The sequence below is a fragment of the Uranotaenia lowii genome, chromosome 3 (genome assembly GCF_029784155.1).
Source record: "Uranotaenia lowii strain MFRU-FL chromosome 3, ASM2978415v1, whole genome shotgun sequence".
In the NCBI taxonomy this organism is placed as follows: domain Eukaryota; kingdom Metazoa; phylum Arthropoda; class Insecta; order Diptera; family Culicidae; genus Uranotaenia; species Uranotaenia lowii.
Genome location: NC_073693.1, coordinates 20655248 through 20677306, shown reverse-complemented (window position 1 = coordinate 20677306; position 22059 = coordinate 20655248). Strand labels below are relative to the sequence as shown.

The following is a 22059-nucleotide window of genomic DNA, read 5'->3' as shown; positions in this document are numbered from 1 at the left end:
TTTTCAAGTGAAAGTCTCTAGCCGTCGAAGGAGTATTTTTCAAACAGAAGTTCAGCATGTTCAATGACTATATGTCAAGTGGAAATCTGAATCTGCTTGAACGGTGTTATTAATATGTTTCAAGTGGAAGTCTCAATAAATCTTTTTGGAAGAATCAATCCTTTTTTTTAAACTAAAAGTGTTAAGCTAAGCAACCATTTGTTAAAACAAAAACGAGTTTGGCTCCTTAAAACCTGAAGGTGCGAGCCGTTTCAAATAAAGAATTATTAAAAAAAGAATACTTTTCAAGTGGAAGTTTCAATGCGCTAGAAGAGTATTGTATTGAGTAGAAAGCCTCAATCCACTTGAAAGTATTTTTCAAATAAAAGTCTCAACCAGTTAAAACACTATTTTCAAATGGAAGTCTTAATCTGCTCAAAGAATATTTTTCAAGTGGAAATCTCAATCCGCTTAAATAGTATTTCAAGTGAAAGTTCGAAAAAATTCTCAATCCGCTTTTCAAATAGAAGTCTCAATCCACGTAAAGAATTTTTTTGAAATGGAATACTCAATTCGTTTAAAGATAGTGCTTCCATTGCGTTGGTGTTCTGAATTGGTTTGAAACTGTTTTTCTGCGCTTGACAGTATTTTTCAAGTGGTGTTGGGAAGAATGACAGCTTGCTGTTAAATTCCTTGAAAAAAAAAAAAAAATTTCAAGTGGAAACCTCAATCCGCTTAAAGGGTGTTTTTCAAATGGAAGTCTTAAGCTGTTTGATAATGATTTTTCAGTTGTTGTTCTCAATCGGTTTAAAGACTTGTTTTAAGTGGAAGTCTTAACCCGCTTACCGAGTTCTCTTCAAGTGGTATTCTCAATCCGCTTAAAGATTATTTATCAAGTGGAAGTCTCAATATACCTAAATTATATTTTTCAAGTGGACGTCACAATCCGATTGGATATTTTTTTTCAAGCGGAAGACTTATCTTCAATATCTTCTTTTTTCATTTCCATTCAAATAATTTGTTCAGTGAAAATCTCACTACGCTTTTCAGCAATCATTTTTTATTCAAAATTCACTACCGAATTTTTCCTTCGGGAAAAATATCTTACAGAAGGTTTTTTTATGTCTCGTTTTGTGAATTATTAGGATTTCAAAGGACTTTAATCCAAAACAAAATATTTGCTATTTTTCAATGCATAAACCTCTATGACTACATGGTGTTTCTAACAAAATTTCTCAAGCTTTCAAAGTTCAAGGATCAAGTTTTTAAAATGTTTATTTGTATACTTTTCTAATAACTATATTTCTTACTATCAAGCTAAACAACTACTAGTAACTTACATCACTCTATCCGTTTGATGTCCTCCTCCCTTTCCCCGTCGCCCAGTTCCTCTACCTTAATCTTCCGGATCGAGTGCTGTTTCTTTTTGCGATGCCTTAGTTTCGGATTCTTGGTTTCTTCATAGCCGTCTGCTTGTGGTTGCTTGTACTGATCCCAAGGATGTTCCCGAACCACGCCACGAGCAGCGTCCATCGTTAAGCCCTTGAGCCCCATAAAGTCCATCCAGCTGTCCAGCTTCAGCTTGTAGCGATTGTGCTCCAGCGCGAATTCTTCTTTACCCGGTTTACGCGGATTTTTAGCGTATGCATTTGCCATTTTTTCGCACTTCTGGTTGAACTTATCCAAGTGCTGCAGAAAGGGTTCGTTTGGTTTAAGGCGTTGAGATTTTACTATATCTAGTATTTCGGTAACGTAGCGGAAGTTTTGTGTGGCCGTACCTTGACGCAGCATGGCCCCCAAAATTTGAATGTTGATTCTGAAAAGAGAGGATTTTTAGATAATTGTTAAGGACGTTAAAAAAAGATTTTTACCTAATTTCAGCATCCTTCATTTCTTTGAGTAGAATCTTAGCGTCTGCCTCTGTTCGACAACCCAGAGCCAAAACCCCATAAGTTACAATGTCCGGTTCCAGCCGAGCAGTCTGTATCATAGTTAATACTTCACGGGCTCCTTCGTAATCGAAACGCATCGATCGCTTCTTGATCAGTATGTTGAAGAAGTCGATGTCACATTTGATACCGAGCTTCCGGATCGTTGTCAGTACTTGTTTTTCGGCCACATGAGTCGAGGGAACAACGTCCAGTAGCTCGGTCATTGTTTTGATTTCAGGACGAATCTTGAGTTGCTCCATTTCCTGTAAGATTGAACTGGTACCTCCTAGTAACAGTAATCTATCTTCGGGTTTTTTGACTTCACTCAAACGTACAAGACTTCCCAGGTGAGGTTTGCGAGACAGAAGATTGGGAACACCTTCCGAGGCATACAGATTATTACTGGGTATCAGTTCTATTTCTTTTTCTTGTTCATTGTCACCACTTTCGATCATCTTTTGTTCTGAATTTTTGAGGAGAGCAGGTGCCCCTTCGCTGGAGTATAAAATTTGTTCGATCACCTGTTCTGTCGTCTCCAGATCACCCATGCCACAATCACGTACACATCTCAACAGAAGATTGAAGGAATAAATATCGGGTAATGACTTCATTCGATGCATTTTGTGCCACACTAATAAAGCGTGACGGAATCCAAACTCGGTATCGCTAATACAGGCTTGCAACAGAAAATTGAAGGTATCCGTCCCAACGCTCAACTTTTTGGCAATCATCTGATCCACCAGCTGGAAAGCCGTCTTCAAATCGCCACATCGCCCGTACGCCTTGATCATCGCATTATAATTTGATTCATTAGGTTCGTAACCCTTCTCGATCATGATCTCCCGTAACCGATTCACCTTCTCCAGTCCATCGCCCAAAAATGGACTATTTGCACAAGCGTTGAACAACGAGGTGTACGTTCCTCCAGTAACCTTCAACCCATGTTGTTTCATTTTGTTGTACAGTTGGAAGGCTTTCTTGCTGTAGCCAACCCTGGCACAGCCCCCGATGACCAAGTTGAACAGATAGTTCACCGGTTTAACGCGATCTTCCTTCATGCGCACCTCCAGTACGTCGATTGCCTCACGGATTTGTTGGTTTCGCAGGTGTCCCTTGATCAGATCCGCGTACTGGTGCGTTCGTAGCTTTTGGGATCGGGCTGGTTTGTTCTGGAGGAAATTTTCTTCCTACAACAAGAAGGAATACGATTTGAATTGTTTCTTACTTTTTTGATAAATAAAATAAAGATTTTATTAAAACTCCAACTGTGAAAACAACGCACGCAGATTGTGGCCTAAGGATAACGTTCTTTTCTTCTAAACCAATGGCCATGAGATCGAACCTAGTTTCTCCCACATTACTTTATGTCGAAGATTTCCAGAAAACGAACTACCTAATAAACTCTTTTTACTACAGTCCCAGACCCTTTCCCTTATGTTAAATTTGAATGTGATGCTCCATAGGGATTCGGTTTTAATTAACCGAATCTTAATCTGAAATTTTAGCCTTATATTTCAATTCAATTCAATTCAATCCAAATCTCAGTTTAAATCTTGAGTTGACGTCAAAAACTAACTTCTGAAATAGGAATTTATAACCATAGTCTGGACCAGAATCTAGTCCGAATATGGCTTTTTTTTAGCTCTGGAGCTGACGCTGGAAATGAAAATTAGAGATAGTTTGGAGAAGGAAATTTTAAAGTTTAGAGTAGGCAGCGTAGAATAGTAAGCAATCATGAGACGTTGGTTAGACCATCATGCTCTTCATTATATACATTCCGGCTGGATATGGACAGAATGCAGTTCAAGATAATAATCCAACCCCTCCTGATACCAGTTGGAGGAAGACAAGAGTGGGTTCGAGACTGGCTCTACTTACTCCACAAACATCTCACCTGTCGGCAACTTATGGGATTCGAACCCAAAAGTTTTTCTTGCTGATACCGGGAATCGAACCCAGTACGCCTGGGTTACCAGACTCGCGCCAGCCTATCCACTAGACCACATCAGCGCTAAATCTAGTCCGAATATGGCTTTGAAACTCAAATATGAGGTTTCAATTTGACTCGAACTTGAAGCTCAAACTCTCAGAAGTCCCCAAATTGAGATAGAGAATATGAAACTATTTTTGATGTCTGGTAAAATATAAAACTCAAATTTAAGGTGATTGAAATCTAAGTTTGAGTTATGAGTCAGTGAAATAATTTAGCAATCGATGTTGTATCAATTAGGGTCTTAGATTAAAATGTAAGCGTTATCTCAGACCTATTGAATTCGAAAGCTGAGAGTTTCTATTCAAAATTTAAATTTCTGATATTATTGGGCCTACTTATGATTTCTGAGTACTTACCATCTTTCGACAAGTCTAAATTTGATTGTTTTGCTCGAAGTCCCAAAGTTTTATCGGAATTTAAAATTAGAACCTCGATTCCATGAAATCTGGGGCTGAGCTTAGGTTCCTGTTCATCTTTTGAGTATGAGATCAGAATCCGAAATCAGCGTTTTGATTTCTGAGGTCAACAAGAGAAAATCTCAGTGTGAAGACTCAATTTGAAATCTAAATCCTAATAAAATTTTAAATTGCGTAGAATAAGTAAAGACAAATTTAACAAACTCACCTCAACATCCCCCTCGTCCAATTCGGCCGGTTCCTCAACCGAGGGCGACAGGGTTCCAAAAACGTCCGGATTCTGTTTAGCTTCCAGCAAGGTTTGTCTTTCATCGTCGTAGCTCTCTGCTCGAAGGTCTCTTCTACGGGAACTATCTTTGACCCACTTACCAGACGATTCCGACGCTTCCGAGCGAAGATAATCATGCAAATGCAGCCGATGTTGTTGTTGTATGAAGACCGGCGTTATTTGATGCTTTGGTAAACAGGTCAAATCACGAGAAATTTTAGCACGTAACATCATCTGCCGACTGAGGATTGAACGGACTATTAGAGCAGCCATTTGGAGAGTTGGAATAACTTGAAATAACGTAGAATTAATTGAATTTAGTTCAAAATTTTAAATAAATGAAGCACGTTTCGCGTTCGTCTCGATTTTGCTTATTTTCTAAACAAAACGATAAGTAGAGCTGGGCGAAACGGAAAGAGATGTGAACCGCTTGCATGCGAATCAAAACAAAACGTGCGTGCGGGTAAACGAAAAAAGAATGTCCGCGACGGAACCGGTTGTGTTAATCCAGCAGGGCGCCGAGGGAAAACTGTTCCTCGGCCGGTACCAGGGACAGGAGTGTTTGGTAAAGGAACGGTTTTCGAAAAAGTACCGGCATCCGGATTTGGACCAGCAGCTTACCCGGCAACGAATCAAAGCCGAACAGAAGGCTTTCGAGCGATGCAAGGCGGCCGGAGTCGATACACCCAAATTTTTAGGGGTAGATTTTGGTGAGCGGAAAATTTATATGGAGTATCTTTCGGGGGCGCAAACTGGGAAAAGGTTTGTGGATGACTCGATTTTGGAGGGAAAGGATGGTTTCGATAAAATAGAATCGTTGGCCCGAGAGATTGGTCGGGTTGTGGGACAGCTTCATGGCCACAATATTATCCATGGGGATTTAACGACTTCTAACATGCTTTTGGACCCGGTTGAGAATGTGGAAGATGGCAAGCTTCCGTACCGATTGGTAATGATTGATTTTGGCCTTTCGTATCATTCGATGAATGTGGAAGACATGGGGGTGGACCTTTACGTTTTAGAGAGAGCACTGCTTAGCGCCCACAGTCAGGTTCCGGAATTTTTCGGATGGATTTTGGAGAGCTACAAGAAGCATAACAAATTTAAACCAGCGGAAACTGTGGCCAAATACGAGGAAGTTCGAGCTAGAGGACGTAAAAGAACTATGATCGGATAAAATAGTTTAAGCAGTTTGCATCTGAAGTTGTATAAAGATGATACATTCTAAATATTACCAACAATTTTTACATCCGAAAGCCTATACATTTGAAAACCCATAAAAAAATAAGAAAGTATTAAATAAGTTAAGTCCTAGTGGACACTTCTTAAAGTCTCGAAGGCATTCCACCGGAAGCAACGATCGTTTCTCCGGTGATGTAGCTGGCATCGTCCGAAACCAGGAAAGCACAAACGCCGGCAATTTCGTGAGACTGGGCAAATCTTCCCATCGGTATCTTTTCCAGAGCTTGGTCCCGTGCTGATTCCGATTCGTGAAGCTGTAAAGAAAGATTAATATTGAATTAAAATCCGTATGCAGATTGAAAGATTTTGACTTACAGCAGCGGCAAATTTCGTCTTGACGATTCCCGGAGCAATGCAGTTGACCCTGATGTTCTCGCAGGCTAAATCCTGACTGGCTGCCTTAGTCAGTCCAAACAAGGCCGTCTTGCTCACCGAATAAGCTCCAAGCAACGAAAACGGCTGAAATCCGGCAATCGAAGAAACAAACACAATACTTCCCCCACCGCCTCGTTTCCTGATATAAGGCAGCACCTCTTTAGCCAACAAAAACGAACACTTAACATTGACCTCGAAGATCTTATCCCAGGCCTGTTCACTGGCATCCAGTACAGCCCCAACTTCCGGATTAACGGCAGCATTCGAAACCAGAATATCGATCCCTCCATAGCGTTCGACAGCTTTCTCAAACAGAGCCTTTCGATCCTCGGCATTGCCCACATGACATTTGACCCCAATCACGTCGACTCCAGCCTTCGCGAGCTGAACCACAGCACCGGCCACATTCTTTTCCTTCCGGCTGCTGACCACAACTTTGGCCCCTTCCTGGCCAAGTCGCTCGGCGATGGCAAAACCGATTCTAGAAAACAAAACCAACTCGGTTATCAAACATTTAAAAAGAATAACTAGGATCACAAACCCATCGGTGGAAGCGGTGACAACAGCAACCTTCCCTTGCAACCTTTTGCCACTGACTTGACTGCACAGATTCCGCTGATGATTTAAGGCGTTCATCTTCGAGCTCTGGACCAATGACTGATTTAACATTGTGCGAAACATTATCATCAACTTCTGAGGGAATAATTCGGTGAGTGACTTGGCTTATTTTTTTTTCCTTCTGACTGAAGTAGGTAATTCGGTGATTGCACCTATTTACTTCACCTTTTGCAACTTTATCAACTAGGTACTTTACTTGTGTTTACGTCGTTTGATATGAAATGTTGTTATCGAATGAATGGAGTAAAACGGGACTTGCAAGATTACGTTTCTTTGACTGTATAGATGTGCGTTTTCCATGTTACAGTGTTCACTCGCTAATCGGGACTAAATTTTTGGTATTTTTTTCAGCTGCGTGGTTTTGAAAAAAAAGCAACAGGTGAGTGAATCATGTAATGATATTTTCTTCAATAATTTTGACTGTTAATTCCTTTTTTTTAATACATCGTTTAAAAGATTCGAATTATTAGATGGCTTTCTAGCTTCTAAATTAACTTTAATTGTAAATTGCAAATTCAAACTGACAAATTTCAGAAGAACGATGATGAAAATTCAATTGCCTCGAACCAAATCCCGCTTATCCAGCACAATCTGTGTCCTTAACTGTTCTGATTTCCATAGAGATAGGAAAAGCTAAGCTTTCGCATGTTGAAGCTTTCGTGAAAAAGGCTATAGCTACCAAAAAAAGCGCCTACAGATACAGCTTTTTTCCTTCGCTGATGCATTTTGAAGGAGAAGCATGGTGTTTTTTGCTTTAGAATCGAAGAGGCATTCAAAAATCCAACATCGTCCTGTAGAATAGGGTTGGGCCAATCGTTGGTCAACTTCTTGAATATTTCTAGAGTTTGTTTTGATTAGGTCGTATGAACCAACATAAACAAAATTGAGATATTTACTGCAAACGATTGAAAAACATGTATTTTACGTTAGGTAAAAATTTGGTTGCATTTGATCAATAAATAAATTTTAAAACATATTTTGAATTTTAGACGAATAATGACTTTCTCATTTTCGAGTGCAATTTGGTTTTAACGACGTTTTGCGCAGCACTGGATTGCCGTGATGCAAAACGACGCATAAACAACAGTCGTCGTCGATGGTTTTTGCGACCTAATGTATTTTGGTAGAAAATTCATTGCCAGGTGTTGAAAATAACCTTATTTCTATCAACAGAAATCGTTCAAAAGAGTTGTTTTGCATCGTAGGGAAACAAATGTCTTCAACTGGGTAAGTTCAATAAACGTTACTTCTATGTCTTATCTTATACTCAGCCTCTTATTTTTTGTTCATAAAGTAGCAGTCAACATAGAAGCTTCGAACGAGATCCTGCACTACTTGAGCGGTTATCAAATTCACAGGAAGTACCTAACCGGCCATTTCAAGTAGAAAAGAAACCTGGTACACAGACCCTCGTAGCACAGGTTCCAACTGCTGCACTGGTGCGGTGAGGAGATTACTTCATTCCAATCTTACAGACTGGGATCAGGCCCTCTCACCAATTTTGCAGTGCGCATATCACCCACGGGGCCAGACAAAGCTCGAGGAAGTCACGCGTAAGTCCTCTTTCTTTTATGTTTTTGCTAGATGATTGACAGTTTGCAAAATGACGTTTGCGCCAAAAACGTAATGCAAAAGGTCGTTGGTACTTGTTTACCCGAAAATCTCAATTAATGCCTGTACCGAGGACACTGCCACATTTCTCATCTTTTTTTGTATCGTATATTAATTTTTTAGACAACTCTGACTAAAATATGAAATACCATAATTGAAAATGTGTTACAAAACTTCAGCAGCGATTTTCTCGAAATAAGTCAGGTGGCTCATACGACTTAATCAAAAAAAACTCTAGATTTCCTATCTTTAAGCATTGGCACACATTTTATTTTGTTTTGCTTTATTGATATTTTGTGATTTTCATAACATAAATATGTTCTTGATTTTTTCAGTAATACTAAACCAAAACTAATTTTTTAAATAATTCCGGACATTTTTTCATACTCTTCAAAATGACTAAACTGATAAAAGTGACAAAATTGACAAAAATGACAAAAATGACAAAAATGACAAAAATGGCAAAAATGACAAAAATGACAAAAATGACAAAAATGACAAAAATTACAAAAATTACAAAAAGTACAAAAAATACAAAAATTACAAAAATTACAAAAATTACAAAAATGACAAAATTGACTAAATTGACTAAATTGACAACATTGACAAAATTGACAAAATTGACAAAATTGACAAAATTGACAAAATTGACAAAATTGACAAAATTGACAAAATTGACAAAATTGACAAAATTGACAAAATTGACAAAATTGACAAAATGACAAAATGACAAAATTGACAAAATTTACAAAAATGACAAAATGACAAAAATGACAAAAATGAAAAAAAGTACAAAAATGACAAAAATTCAAAATTCTCATGCAGAATCTTGAATTCAGATAGAAAATTCCTAACATAAATACAGCACTTAAGAAATAAAAATATTTTTAAAGTTTTAATCCAGCATATTGACGAATAGGTATTTAATTTTTATGTTACATTGAAAATTATAGATAGAGGAAGGATTAGAAGAAAGTCACAGATGTTCTAAAGAGCCAAGAATACAATTTGCGGTACTAACTGACTGATTTGGTTGTTACAGTACATTCAGTAAGAAATACAACCACTGAAACCAGTCGCACGCCCTTTTTGAGCCCTATAAGATTCATCCGTCAATCGGCTGCTGAAGGAAGTTTGCTGGAAAACAAGAATATCAAAGATCTGCGACATCCTGGCGCCACCATCTTGAAGGAGAGGGAAGACGGATCAGCTTTGTTAGAAGCTTTTTTTGTCCTTTTTCCAATTCCGTTTTTCCCCGTTCCAAGAACGCTTACATAATTTAGCCCCGGGAAAAGAATTTCGCGTTGCGTCTTGCTTTGAGGGGTGGTGTTGGCGTACACTATACAGGATTTTCCCCTTTCGGGAGCTTTCAGTAGCTACATACATAGCTGACTAGAATGATCCGAATAAAACGATATTATAGCGTTGTAGCTAGTTTTTCTGTTTTTTTTTTTTTTGGGAACCTATTTTGAATTGATGGAATGGGAAGAGATGAAATCACTGCAGTAGTAATATTGTTTGCAATTCAAATGGCAAGCAATTCTTATCTCTGTGCGGTACAGCTGCGTTTGCAAGTGCAGAAGAATGTTTCAGTAAAATTTGCTCAGAATTTACATCAATCTTTGGTTTTATCAGGTTTGCTTCCATAAAAGGGATTCACGCGAAACATTATTTTTTGTTAACCAATCTTGATAATAAAAATTGCATAACGAAAGACGCTTATCCACCCATTGACTATGGGTTTTCTTAGGGTAAATAAGGTATTTTTGCTCAGCTTGCTATTTTAAAAAAAATCTCAAGGAAATTTTTTTAACAATATATAAATAATATATTTTTTTTTAACAATATAACAATATATAAAACATTATAGAATGATCGTATGAATAAACAGCATTTACCTACCAAAGTGGAGGCAATATACATACAAATTTTCAACTTCTGGCTAAAGCGATAAGAGTATACGATTTCGACACCATATTCATACATACTGAAAGAATGCAAGAGAGCACAAGTTTTTTTTTTTTTTCTCTCAACGCATGCGAACTGTTGCCAGCGACAATATTTGCTGCTTCTGTCATTGGGCAATTCTAGCAAATACACCATCTGATTTTGAGCAATCTGGTTGCACTGCTGGTCTCAAAGAGAACAACAAAACTGTTCTCTCTTTTGACAGACGCGGGAGAAAAAAAGGAACGAAATCGTCTTCAAAATCTGCAAACATGGCGGACTTTTTATCATATCCGATTTAAACCATTTAATACGACTTTGAGTAACGATTTTTACGATATTTTTCTGGCGTTAGTTGGAATTACGATTCGCAGTAACGTTTTGAATGACTTGAATTATCATTTTTAATGCGATTTCATGTTTGCTGGGATGCATCGAAAGCATATACCTTATAACGATCTCTTGTTCGCTTGCAAAACCCTAAGCAATCTCGTTGGCGATTCGCCTTATCCGTGGCTATTCGGTTTTATCTAACCTCATAGTCTATTTTGAAAAATGAGCCCCGTAGTATTTTCGTCTAAGCCCGGCTAAAGCACTCTCAATGATTTTGAGGTACTCAAATTACCAAATAGCGTAAATGAGAAGGTTTGATTGCATGTCAGCCTTCGGATTCATTTGAGAGCAAACACCCACGGAGCTCAAATCTGCTCCCACTCTTTAGGCAGCAAGATGGAATGAGAAGGAGTTACCATTTGCCTCAATGATGCAATGCTCCTAGGGAGTTCTTTTTGCCTCTCGCTCTGCTCTGAAAAGATAAATGAGCGCTCTACGGGAGTAGCTCTCTAGGAGCACGCTTATAAAGCGAACGTTATGTGCTAGGTATCTGGCTGGCCCTTGTTCGTTTGTTTTGGTTTACGCCGGCGGTGTCATTTGGAAATGATTTAATACGAATAGCAATAGACAGAACGTGTCCCCGCTGATAAGTTTTTTGAGTAGAGTGGCCCAAATAAGCAGATTGCTGTGTGAAGTTTACATGAAAAGTTCAAGTCCTATAGCACAAGAAGGAATCGCGCAACGAGCCTCAAGTTAGTAAAGAAATTTGAGATATTTTTTTCGGGTAGCTAGTACCTATTTCTCCAATAACCGTCAAACGAGGTATGATGCAACGGCAGGGTTAGATGCTACTTTTTTATACCACAACACTTATTCAATTATTATTTGAATAAATATATCTAATGTAATAAAATTATCATTTAATGAAAATGATTTTTTTTTAAGTTTTATTAGTGACACTTTACCATCTTCGTGGCATTCGTGTCATATGATAATGATGATAACTCAGTTTCTAACATCGCGAGATAGATTTTTAGAATTTTGAATCTCATTTTCTCAATTCTCAATTTTAAAAATTGAGCAATAGATGTACAATTTTTCGATGTCGTTAAACATTTTACCAAGTTTGACGGATTTGCTTAATGATATCACACAAACTTTATACTGCACTGCTTTTATTACCCCCTGATGCAAATATTTTCAAATAAATAAAAAAAATATATAATTCAGTTACCAATCATGGCTAAAATTCATCAAATTTTAATCTCGATTTCATACGCTTGAATATGATTGTTTTGCATCACGCGTTTGTTAATTTCAAAATTTCATCTATCATAACATGAACTTTTATGGTTAAAGCTAGTTCATTTTTTGTAGTATTTTTTACCCCTAAATGTATGCAGAGCCCTTATGCTTTTTTTCAAATCATTTTTGACAGAACAAATTCAAACAAAATCGAAACTTACTAAAATTAGTGCTTTATACGTTATGGCACCCCAAATATATCTAGAGCTATAAATATTCAAACGTTTCTATTTGTTTTTTCATTAAAATCATTGGGAAAACCAATAATTTTTCAGACTACGGTAATTTGATGTCCTATTAATCATGATTATCTTTTAACACTGGCCGATTTCTTTGTAATACATGTTATTTGAAAACCGAAAATACGACAAACGTTTTACATGATCATTGAATGTAAATTATAGTAATAATGTAAACGTTGTTAAAGTTAAAAATAGTCTAAAACTCGTTGTGCTTACATCGCCACACAGCCACCCCATCAGCCAGCCAGCAGCTGTAAGCTACTTGAAGCAATCAAATATGTACTTAACCTGAACGCAATTCTGAATCGTCACACGCAAAGTGATTCCTCCCAGGGAGGCCTCTTTGGGAGGAACGCAGAGCCTCTGCGGGAGCAAAGAGTGACTGGCGCTCTTAGAGATTCTGGCGTTAGGAGAAACGAGAAAGAGTTATTCTCGACTGCCAGGAGTTTGGGAGTTCCTCCTCTATGAGTGGTACCGCTCTGCCTCTTTTGAGTCGCGCCTCAGGATTCGTCCGAAGCCTGTTGCATGTTCATGAAAGTTCAATTGTATTCATGCAAAATCCACATTTTCTTACAATTACTAAGATTTTACTTAAAGCTACTTTTTAACTTACGTACTACACACAAACACATCGATCAATTTATCGCCATCGACGGTGCTTCGCTACCGGGGCAATATTCGAATGCGCTTGGGCGCGATCGTGATCAGGGGTGCCAAGTGGTTTTGATAAAAATCAGGACACCGCAATTATAAAAATCAGGATTTATCAGGACACCACTAAATTGATGAAGATAACATGCAGCTCTGCTTAGATTGCATAACTAAAGGCGAAATTCAGGTGCTGAAGACGCCTTAAGTTATGCAACTACAGCGAGAAGAACTTTCTATGTCCTGAAGTTAACAACGAAAAACACTATTTAAATATCATGTGAACCAAAGATTATCATCGGTTTAATTAGTTTAACAACTATTTTGTAGAAGATTTGTTTGATTTTCCCACCATTTAACAATAAATTTATTTAAAGTTTAGATATTTTTCAAAAATCAGGTCAAATCAGGACATTTTAAAGGTCATTTTTCAAAAATCAGGACAATTCTAGCGTTTTTGAAAAATCAGAACGGCCTCTCAAAAATCAGGACAAATCCTGAAAAATCAGGACACCTGACACCCCTGATCGTGATACCTGCTGCTGTTGTTTCACTTCAACTAGCGCGCTAGCTGCTTTCCGCACACTGAACAAAATCCGGCTATAAGGTTTATTGGGAATTCTAGTGTTTTCGCACTAAAGGAAAATCCAATACATTTTATCACAAGACAAATGATTTATTTTATCAGAATTTTCAATGAATGTTATAGATAGGAAAATTATTACGATTTATTATTTAAACTAGTGTAATGAATGGTTCCATCATTGAAATCAAATATGCCTGTAATTTAATTTCTATTTCTCATCTTATTTATCCAAATAAACAAATTTAACCAAAATTATATGATTCAAACATTTATTATAACAAATCAAGATATTAAAAAAGTTACACTGCACTGCACTTCAAACACTTGTTATGAATGGTGGGACGCAGTTTCATGCCTGATGCATGTTGATCCTGGCTGGTACATAGATCCAGATTCAGCGGATTGAGTGCTATTGTTCGGGTAGATTTATGTTTCCTGAAAAAAAAAATCCGCAATAAGTTTCAAACGAATTATGTTTTAAAAAATGAATTAGGTACCTGTGCATGGCGAAGAATGGAACCGTGCGCATTTTCGCTAAAGTTCGAATCTGTTTTCCTCCGCTGCTGTCCCTTATTTTAAGGCCCGTGTTTTACCTGTTAAAATAGATATTGAAATATAAACACCAAGTAGTTCAGCCATTCCACTTTTCTAACTTACGTTCGTAAATGTTTGCTTATATCACAGCGATGAAATTTAAGCTATCTTTGCTGCCACTCAGCTGGTAAAATCCTCCGGCGAAAAATTACTACTGGCACAAAACACGAACAATCGTTTTTCTGGGTTTATGTTTCCCAAACAAATTAACAGAGATTGATACGGATCCCGACTCAGGCACGCCAACGTGTGTTCTAACTTCAGAATGATGAAATGTATAGGAATTTCATATATATTTTATTAGGTATAACGAGCTTCTAAAATTAATTGGATTTTTCTATATTTCGTAATGGACTTATCGTTAGCTTCTATCACACACTGAATGATAAGATTTATTAGATTGACCCTATAAATTGCATAGCCCAATTTAGTTTAATAATTAATGGATTGTCCTTTGCATTTCACCAATTGAGTGAGGCAGATACAATTTATTGGATTTTCCTATATTTTTTAAAGGATAATTTAATAGCTAAAATTTGACTGTGAATAATAAGATTTATTAAAACGACCCCATAAATTTAATCGCCCAATTTGGTTCAGTGCATGCATCCGCTGGCTGCTGATTCGACCGCGCTGATTAAATCTCTCTCGATTTTCCCGTCTCTCGCTACTAGTGGGCGATTCGCACCTCGCTCTCCTGCTAGCTGCTCTATGCTGGTTATTTGGCGCAATTTTCCGATAATGTACACGAAGCTCGCATGCACTGTGCTCCACGTGTCCGTCTGCACCAATTTTCCTCTTATAATTGGAAGTTCGCATGCACCAAACTTCTCCCTATCGACTTGCCCAAACTTTCAAAAGAAGAACGTAAAGTGCTTGGATTGATGACGTCGCTCTCATGCTATCACGACAGTTCCTACGATTTCGATAATCGTCTACCTCTGCGTCCCTTCCTGCTCATAGCTTTCGGCACAGCACGATTTCGGAATCGTTGTTGGAATTCGACGATTCGCAATTGTTGTTGGAGTTCGACGTTTTAGCTTCAGCGCTAGAAGAATCTCAAGCTCCCAAAAAACGGCCCTATGGTGTAGGTTGAACAAAGTCAGTTAGGCCAAGAAATGTGAGTTGGTGATTTTTAACTTACTTCTCTGTGAAGGCCCTTATCATGCACGGAGCTAAGTTTGCAGCTCGAGACGATGGCTGCAGGGCCCTCCTTCTTTGTATCTCCTGTTATTGTCACTTCTGTTGACTTTGAGTATGGAGAAAACGTGGAACAATTTAGATGAGGATTTGTTGACAATTTTGTTTTTCTTACATTCACGCAGGTCACTTGTTATAAGGCGCTTCGTTTACTGATCGGTAGCCGGTAGATGTAAGGTAGCTGTAATTTGCAATTTTAGTGGTTTTGTGAAAGTTATTAAAGAACTTTATTTCTCACTTGGAGTTTACGCAGATCCACTTATCATCGGATGTTTCATCTCGTGATCGGTGAACGTTCGGCGTTCAAGCTGTAATTTTGAACTACATTTAGTTGAAATGCTTAAAGTCGTGTTAAAAAAGAATCTTACAAGTTTCGACGAGGTCAATGACATGCAGCATGCAACTCGAAGAACACTTTCTTTAACTGCGCAAACGACTATAATCACGGTTTTACTTTAAAGCTCCCGATCACTCGACGTTTTCTGGCTTTCTTGCCGATCCAACTCGGATTAATTTCACAATCCGCGGATTAATATTCGCGATGATTCGCGATGATTCGCGAGTACAATAACACCAACGTTCTCGACTGTTTACCGTACCGATCAATTCTACTTTCTACCGGAAGCGGTTGTCCGAGAGCTGATGGATGATTCCTTCTCGAGATTATTTCCAAAAAATTGTTTTCCTGGTGCTTATTTTCAAGCAAGTGAGCTGTGCTCATATTTTTGGTGTGCTTCGAGCTTGAATACTTGACTTAAAAGTTAGCCATAATCCACTGTTAGCTGAAGCTAACTTGTAATAACCTCTGGTTGCTGGGAGATGGTTATCTGACAAACTGACCATCCCACCTTTAGCCGCCTACACTTGAGTGCTGCGTTGGCTGCTACCACTGGAAGCCTCACAATTGCAACCTGTGTTCCGGATTTGGGAGGACCCTAGGTGGTATGAAAAAACCTAGCAATTGCTTTTGCTAAACTAAATCGAGCAGTCGAGCAGTCGCTTAAAGCAATTGCTTCGGTTGATATGAATAAAGTTTTTTTTGACAGCTGTTTTCTCTGTCAGGTGCTTTTACTTTTAGAACAAGCTAATTTGGTATGAATAAAGCCCAAATCTGAAGTAATCGCTCGACAAATCTCCTAGCAATTGCTTTATTTTCTAAGCATGCTCGGTAGCAGACTTTTCCAATAAAAAATTCTTTAGCAATGTCATGAATTTATTAAATTAGCAATATTACACTTCAATACAATTCAAAAAGGCATTTTCAACATGGATAAATAAAAGTCGGAGTGATAATCCAGCTTTTTTTCATATTCCTGTCGTTGTATGAAATGATTCGTCTAAGATGAAACTAAACAAATCAATCAGTAAATATTCTAAATTAAAAATTCCGGCCATAGTGGAAGAAGTTCCAATCGGCTTGAAGTTGGAAGAAAATTGTAATAATTTAAAACATAATTTAGACTTCCATATTTACTTATATGATTTTTTTATAATTCTGAGATTTAAAAAAAAATTAAATTAAGATGCGCGCCTATTGCCTATTTTTTATACATCGGATTATCCCGATCCGAATACGTGTGGGAGAGCTATGATAAATGTTAACGTTAGGCCATTTGTTGTTTGACTATATTCGAATATGTATTCATTTTTCTTTAAACATCAACATACAAGCACGCAATAACCAAAAACTTTCCGGTCGTTCTTACACCCACCATCCGCACCGTCAACTTCATGGCTATTTTAGCCGGACTTTTAAATTTTCTGATCGTCTTCTTTCATTTAACTTTAGAAAACTTCTGATTCTGCTGGTTGGATAGCTCTATTTTTCGAAGCAAAAGCTATGTTCTAAGACTTTAGTACACATCCGCTAAGCAAATGTTTATTCATACCAAACTAAGTAAATGCTTTGGGCTTTTGCTTTGCTTGATTTCGAGCTAAGTAAAAGCTGCCGAAGCAATTGCTAAACCTTATTCATACCACTACCTGTCTCTATCGGATCGAGATCTGATCTTCACTGATCTTACACTGATCGACTAGCGCTGTCCTGACTTCATCTTCTGTCGTAATTTCGTCGAGGTTTTTGATACGGATGGTTACTTCGTGACATAGCGCAAGCACCTCCGCCTTCTCGCCTAGAACTTCCTCCGCTAGCACCTTGAAGGATGCACTCTTTGTTGCTGAACTTCGCTTCAACTCGAGGATCATCTCCCCGGAACGAGTACGACGGATCCTCCTCACGTTTTCACCTAGTCCAGCAAGCTTGTCGTCGGTCCGCATCTGACGAAGCACGTCCGCGTACGATAGCTTCACCTTTTTCCCTAACGCGGCTTCGCTGCTTTTTGGGCATGGGGTTTGTTTTCATAGCTCTCTTCTTACGGTGTTTACGCGTCACTGTTTCCCATTCGGAGGGCGCTCCCTCGTTGGGTCTGTCGTCCTTGCCTTTCAGTTGGCCAGGGTCCTGTCGAACCATCGGGTCTCGGGCGCTCTTCTTTAGGGTGCCAGGTCTTGGATCACCTGATGACCCTCGTTTCCTCTTTACACTCTTAGAGCTTTTCGGAGTAGTGAGCTCATTCCCCACCGTTTGAACGAAGGCATCGATCCGTTTCGGGCGACCGACATTCGCCTTAGAGGGTTTCTCCGCCTCTGTTCCTTTACTAGTAGCGCTGCCATTTTGCGCTCTTACCATCTCTAGGACTGCTTTGTTTGCCTCTGTAAAAAGAGCCATAGCCTTTACAAGCTTGTCCTTGACCTCCTTATGAATGTTTTGCTTGCTCAAAACCAAGCTAGTCAAAGGCTTCATTTCTGTCATCGCGTCCTTCATTGCCTTCGACATTCCTTCTTCTCTGGAGAGCTGACAGACTCTCTTCCTTCTTCCGCTATGGAGCTACCAGTTGGACAGCAAGCTGCCGAGCTGGAGAACGCCGTAGACTCCTGCCACCGAACGGATTAGGGCTTGCACCCTTCTCCGCACTCTCACCCTTCTCCTTCTTTCTCTTATCATTAGTTTTAGTATTTTGAATCATTTGTGAATCCCACGAGTAGCTAGGGAAATATACGGTCGACTGCGCCAGTGCCCTGCTTTAGCGCAGCAAGGACTGCAATACTGTGGGGTTTGTCCCGGTGCCCCACAGGCTACCGTTATCGACTGACACATTTACAACCCGCCAGCCTTCCACCTCATAAGCACGGTCTTATGCATGGGACCGTTTCAGCGCTCCCATGAGCAGCACACCTTGGGCACCTTGGGTTGTTTCTTTCCAATAGGTCCAGTAGGGTAATCCAGTTCCGTTTGCCATTGTCGTCATCGAGAGGGGGGTTGCTGGATTTAGTCGCCTCTTACGACATCGGCCAATGACCCAGGGGTAGTATTCTTGGGCCGCTACCCCACGGCTGGTGTGTGTGTGTGTGTGTGTGTGTGTGTGTGTGTGTGTGTGTGTGTGTGTGTGTGTGTGTGTGTGTGTGTGTGTGTGTGTGTGTGTGTGTGTGTGTGTGTGTGTGTGTGTGTTTGGCCGGGTTTGGCATACTGCCATATTATGAAAAAAAAGGCCATGGAGTGGTATGCCGCTAACAACATGTAGGTTCTACCCAAGGATAAGAACCCACACCCACACCAGAATTTCTTGCAACAAAACAAAAAAAAATTAATTATCGAATTACACACAATTTAGTTTGACCACTTTTTGATCAGAACACCCTTTGATTGATATTCCATTTAAAGTTTTTTTTTGGTAAATAAGTAAGACCCCATTCGATTTTGCCAACAAGCAAAATTTGCATTATTACAGTCAATCGGTCATGATGAAATTACCGAACTGATCCACGTACTCTGCACGTTGAAAATTAAGTTAAAAATCTACCAGTTTCGGTGATTTCCGTTTACTGTGTAAGTTGTAAGTCATTTTTCAATTTCAAAAACTGCACGGAATTGAAACGTTTCGATGTTGAGACATCGTGTATCAGTGTATCGGTGATTTACAAAACACAGTTGATGATACTTAAAAATCGCTTATTATCATGTGCTACACATGAAAATATCATATCTACCCAAATAAGCAACGATTTCAACGCAGCACGGCTAGCTCAGTCGGTAGAGCATGAGACTCTTAATCTCAGGGTCGTGGGTTCGAGCCCCACGTTGGGCGCTGTTTTATTTTTATACAAAGAATGTATCAAATATAGAAAAATTACTTGAATTAAATATCGCATGACGAATGATCGAATGTCACAAAAATTGAAAGTATTATTGAATGTCAAATATCGAATGACGAATAGACGAATTTTCCAGATCATTGAATTTGTCAAACTGAGAGTATTATCGATAAATTGAAACACAATGAAAGTATACAATTGTCAAAAAAAATCTGTTCAAAAGAGAGACTGGGCAAAAATGTTTGAAATTTGGTTTTCTCGTATACACGTGTACACGAATGAGCAATATACGATTCAAATTACTTGATCCCGTAGTCAAGAAATCTACCGTGGGAGAAAAACGTTTTGTTTGTATTGAAGAAATATCGTTATTTCGGAGAAAAGAATGAAAAAAAAGATACCTGAATAGTTTTCGTTCGTCTCGTTAAGATCTTTCGAACCGTATATTACTCATCCGTGTTCATACGAAAACCAAGTTGTCCGTTCTCCTTTAGCATAACATCTAGTAATCGGTTATGATGTAGTAGGAAAGAATGTTTAAAAGTTCTAATTATATTATCGAACAGCAATTTTCGGCGAATTGTTACATGAAAATTGGTAAATATTTGTTCCGATTATAAAATATTATTGAAAATCGAATATAAATCAGTGGAATAATTTTTTTTCCTTGAAGTTGTCCCTGATATGGGAAATCAGTGGAATAATCGGAATGCCAAATGACAAAAATTGAATATCAAAATATTCAAAATTTATTTTCTATAGATTCCGATCGATATTGATCAAACGGAGTATCAATAATCAAACCATGGTATAAAAATTATAAAATAAGATTCACCGCCCAACGTGGGGCTCGAACCCACGACCCTGAGATTAAGAGTCTCATGCTCTACCGACTGAGCTAGCCGGGCTGGTTATTTTTAAACTTTTTCGGTCGATTTTTGTAACATTTACATCAACATCATTTGCCCTCTACCCTCCCTTCGTCGATCGAGCAGCATCTCGGTGTATTTTGGGTGAGATTTTTCTACCTGAATGATCACCCTCTCCACAGCACAGTTTTCGGCTTCGGTGTCGGTGATTTACGGGTCTCATTATCGCATATTGTTGCCGTTTTATTTTTGCTTCTTTTCGTTTTCGTTTGGTTAGTTCGGATGCAGTCGGATTCAATTGAAAAATTGATCACATTTTTGTGAGTTGATATTTATAAATATGTAGCCCGGCTAGCTCAGTCGGTAGAGCATGAGACTCTTAATCTCAGGGTCGTGGGTTCGAGCCCCACGTTGGGCGCAATATTTTGCATTGAATATCAGATATTTTGTGAGAAAGTTACAATCTATTTTCTCCACGGTTATTCAAGAGATATTATCGGACTCTGTTTTGATATGTTTGACATACAGCTTAGGCGCGTTTAGGGTTCCGTAACAAATTTTCCAAAATCACGCTTTTGTTGGTTGTAATTCAAGTTCTACTTATTCAGTACCAAAATTGACTCTGAATGACTTACAAGAGACAAGGACACGTGTCCTTCTTTTCGAACGACGCCGTTCCGACGTTCATTCAATCGGTTGCACTTTTGTATACGGTATAATTTATTGCTTTCCGATTCTTCGAGCTTGCGATTTGTTTTGAATTGCAAAGAGGAGAGCATCGAAGCTGCTGATAGACAAACCAGAGAACAACAACAGTGACAGTGACAACAAACATCTCTAGCAGTCGAAGTCTGGTTTGGTTGCCGATCGACGATTGGGATGGGTGAAAAAAAAAACCTAAAAGTTGCATCCCATTTACAAGGGAAACGGCCCATAGCTGAGGGAATGGGAAACTATTGATATGTTTTCGTTATGGTTTCTGGTGGTAATCGAGACGTGTCAATGGGATTTACAAAATCATGAAGATACTTTAGAAAAATGTTCTTATCTGTTTCTTTGTCCTAAAATGGAAGTTCCAAATGCATAGAAAAATCGTTTTTTGGGATTCTGCTGTACTGTATATGGAATTCGTTTTATTTCTAATCGACAGAACAATTACCTAAACAAAGGCGTTAAAATTTATTAGTTTTATAAACTAAAGTATAACTTTAGGCGTATCTAAACAAAGATGTCCCAAGGCAATCTAAGAACAACATGTTTAGAAAATTTCAATTGATTGCTTAAACCCAAAACGAATAACAAAAGAAAAAAAATAAAAAATAAATGACAAAAATGACAAAAATGACAAAAATGACAAAAATGACAAAAATGACAAAAATGACAAAAATGACAAAAATGACAAAAATGACAAAAATGACAAAAATGACAAAAATGACAAAAATGACAAAAATGACAAAAATGACAAAAATGACAAAAATGACAAAAATGACAAAATGACAAAAATGACAAAAATGACAAAAATGACAAAAATGACAAAAATGACAAAAATGACAAAAATGACAAAAATGACAAAAATGACAAAAATGACAAAAATGACAAAAATGACAAAAATGACAAAAATGACAAAAATGACAAAAATGACAAAAATGACAAAAATGACAAAAATGACAAAAATGACAAAAATGACAAAAATGACAAAAATGACAAAAATGACAAAAATGACAAAAATGACAAAAATGACAAAAATGACAAA

At 38.2% G+C, this 22059-nt stretch overlaps 3 protein-coding genes and 2 non-coding genes across 5 annotated transcripts; 2 read left to right on the top strand and 3 right to left on the bottom strand.

Moving 5' to 3' along the window:
• Window positions 1–1110: 1110 nt before the first annotated feature.
• On the bottom strand, window positions 1111–4952 carry LOC129751766 (pentatricopeptide repeat-containing protein 1, mitochondrial). Its single transcript, XM_055747467.1, has 3 exons — window positions 4528–4952; window positions 1851–3097; window positions 1111–1795 (listed from the first exon to the last, which is right to left on the bottom strand). The coding sequence occupies exons 1-3, from the start codon at window positions 4858–4860 to the stop codon at window positions 1321–1323; spliced, it is 2055 nt and encodes a 684-aa protein (XP_055603442.1). The 5' UTR covers window positions 4861–4952; the 3' UTR covers window positions 1111–1320.
• Window positions 4953–5034: 82 nt separating this feature from the next.
• On the top strand, window positions 5035–5816 carry LOC129751769 (EKC/KEOPS complex subunit TP53RK). Its single transcript, XM_055747471.1, has one exon. It carries the CDS (start codon window positions 5066–5068, stop codon window positions 5762–5764), a length of 699 nt encoding a protein of 232 aa, XP_055603446.1. The 5' UTR covers window positions 5035–5065; the 3' UTR covers window positions 5765–5816.
• LOC129751768 (dehydrogenase/reductase SDR family member 4) lies at window positions 5787–7122 on the bottom strand. Its single transcript, XM_055747470.1, has 3 exons — window positions 6746–7122; window positions 6145–6685; window positions 5787–6083 (listed from the first exon to the last, which is right to left on the bottom strand). The coding sequence occupies exons 1-3, from the start codon at window positions 6889–6891 to the stop codon at window positions 5913–5915; spliced, it is 858 nt and encodes a 285-aa protein (XP_055603445.1). The 5' UTR covers window positions 6892–7122; the 3' UTR covers window positions 5787–5912.
• Window positions 7123–20272: 13150 nt separating this feature from the next.
• Trnak-cuu (transfer RNA lysine (anticodon CUU)) lies at window positions 20273–20345 on the bottom strand. Its single transcript has one exon. It is a non-coding gene; the product is annotated as a tRNA-Lys (tRNA).
• A 306-nt stretch (window positions 20346–20651) lies between these two features.
• Trnak-cuu (transfer RNA lysine (anticodon CUU)) lies at window positions 20652–20724 on the top strand. The gene has a single exon. It is a non-coding gene; the product is annotated as a tRNA-Lys (tRNA).
• Window positions 20725–22059: the final 1335 nt, after the last annotated feature.